Source organism: Pygoscelis adeliae, unplaced genomic scaffold (genome assembly GCF_000699105.1).
Source record: "Pygoscelis adeliae isolate BGI_AS28 unplaced genomic scaffold, ASM69910v1 Scaffold100, whole genome shotgun sequence".
NCBI lineage: Eukaryota > Metazoa > Chordata > Aves > Sphenisciformes > Spheniscidae > Pygoscelis > Pygoscelis adeliae.
This window is the reverse complement of record NW_008824034.1, coordinates 3,041,748-3,044,125: the sequence shown is the minus strand read 5'-3', so window position 1 is coordinate 3,044,125 and position 2,378 is coordinate 3,041,748. Positions and strand designations below refer to the sequence as shown.

Here is a 2,378-nt window from a genome sequence, read left to right as displayed (position 1 = left end):
TGCTGGGGTCCCTCTGGGGCTCGTAGCATGGATGGGTCCTGCTTCCCCTCCGTACTCTCCAGGCATTGTTAGTCATGCTGATAGCACCAGCATCCCAAGCCGCTTGTCCACAGCTTGTACCCTCGATGGGTAGGGGTTACCTTTAGGGCTTGGTACTCACACTCCTGGGTACGAGCCTCAGCATCAGCCCTGCATCAAGAGAGGGAGCAGATGGGCCATAGGGCAGGTCTGACTTGTCAGATTTGTGTCTCCCGACAGATGCAAGGTCCTGAGCCAGTGCCTGGGGGTCCGACACAGCGCATTTTCCAACCCCCCCACACCACACAGCAGAACCCCCTGAGCTACTTCCTCCACCCGCAGCAGCAGAGCCGCCACGCGCAGGGCCAGGCCTGCAACCTGCCGGACCTGCCCGAGATGCAGCTGCCCTGAACGCTGGGTCCGGGAAGCAGGGACCACCTTGGCTGCAGCCGCTCGGCACCCCAGGCGCACGCGGAGGGGAGGACAACACCGTCAGAGCACAGGATGGGTGAGGTCGGGCCCCGCGGGGAAGGTGGTGGCTGGAGGGACGGTCGCCGCCGGGGACGGATGGCTCCGGGGGGCACCTCGTCGGTTGGGATTTCCACGCAGCCGGTCCATGATGCTGCTCTGGCAGCCGTACGTGCTCTTGCCCAGCACAGAGGTACAACTGGAAGGCGATGGCTTTCTGGCTGCAGGGAGGTTATTTATCAGGTCGCCATGAAGATTGCTTTGCAACGGAGAAAACCCTTTTCCATTCAGGACTTCAGCGCTGAAAGTCACTGTGAATTTAAGCCCAGCATTTGGAGCACATACACAGACTGTACCGGTCCACAGGACGCCGTTGGATTACAATGTACATAACTCATTTCGCTGTAGTAGGTCCGTTGTGGATTTTTTTTCCTTTTTTCTATACCTCAGTCCCGCAATTTTTTGTTTTCCAGGAGATATTGGATAATGCTGCTAATTTACATAACACCACTTTTGCCTGAATTTCTTACTGTTGTTATACCAGCTCACATCGCAGCTAGTAAGATATTTGTCATGTTTTATTTTGGTTAACAAGTGCAGAGAAATTTATATGGGTTTTACTCCCTGTAGCCAAATATTTTTCAGGTTACAGACAACGAGTCCTTACTCCTTCTTTTTTTGGTTGTTTTGTTTCAAGTGATGTAGTTGTATATGTTTCTATACATGAAAACAAACAAACAAGCATAGAACAGCATATGACAGCAAACTTTGTGGTTTTGCTAGGTCATGTTTCAATTTGGCGAACCTGGAACGTATGATCACGATGACACAAGGGATGTTACAAGCCCGTAGGGTCAGCAATAAATTGTATTTTTGTAAATTGTCACTTTTTAACTATAAGTTTATATTTATGAATTGAAAAACCAGTTTATTCCTCAGTGGGTGTATAGTTGTGTCCCTACTGTTTGTGTCTTTCCAAAGGAAAAATGAAAATGTACATTTCTGAGGTGTTAGTAGCTGCGTACTAACTTTGGGCACTGTTAGAGCCCGAACGCAGGAGATGGATTAGGCCATTACTGTAAGCTTTGCAAGAAAACAGTTAGTTAGGACCAGGTCCAGCTAGCAGCAAAGCTCCATCTGGCGGTCAGAGCAAGGTTTAGGGACGGGTTAGTTTGTAACCGCTGTTGAATCCAAGCAAAGCGTGCTCTTTTTTTTTTTTTTTTTTTTTTTTTTGGCATGTGTTTGCTTTTTTTTCTTGTGCAAGCTGCTTTCTTGGCTCTTCGCACCACCGCAGCAGCCGGACACTGGTGCTTACTGGTGGAGCAGCCCTTGGCACGAGCAACCCCAAGCAGCCCTGTGTTTCAGGAAAAGGGGGGAAGTGGGGAAGTTGGCGTGCAAAAAAAATAGGTATAGCTAATGGTACATGTATCTATAGCTAGAGATACCTAATGCTGTAGCTATAGCTATATCTATAGCTGGCTAGCTAGCTCACTTTCTCCCCCACCAGCCACTCACATTTTTCTATGCTGCAGCACTGGGAGGATTTTGTAAGCTTTGGGGCCAGGCGCGAGCGCGGGGGCTCGGTAGCGCGGGGGCAGAAAAACCTGACTGTTTCAGCCTGACTGAAACAGGTTGTGGCAGCCTGAGTTTCCCGGAGAGCTCAGGAACAGCAGGGGAGTGCGACAGATCTGCCCCAGACACGGTTTTGGCTGCAGCCTTCCTGCTGCCTGGCGGGGCGCAGCGTGACTCACCGCCTGCCCCGGCCGTGCCCCGGCCCCATTGCACAAGAGGCTGGTTCACACCCGCTGGGTTTTTCCTGGGGAAGGGGACAGGGTTTTGATGTGCCTCATTGCCCGTGGTGGTGGTGGGAGGACAGGCTGCCGGAGGAGGGA

The 2,378-nt window shown here is 51.5% G+C and overlaps 1 protein-coding gene across 1 annotated transcript in view; it reads left to right on the top strand.

The window, feature by feature from the left end:
• PASD1 (PAS domain containing 1) overlaps positions 1-429 on the top strand; it is a 27,573-nt gene extending 27,144 nt beyond the window's left edge. Inside the window, exon 19 of the mRNA XM_009331017.1 lies at positions 259-429. Coding sequence (XP_009329292.1) covers positions 259-429 — 171 coding nt within the window. The remainder of the gene's footprint in view (positions 1-258) is intronic.
• The last annotated feature ends 1,949 nt before the right edge of the window (positions 430-2,378 follow it).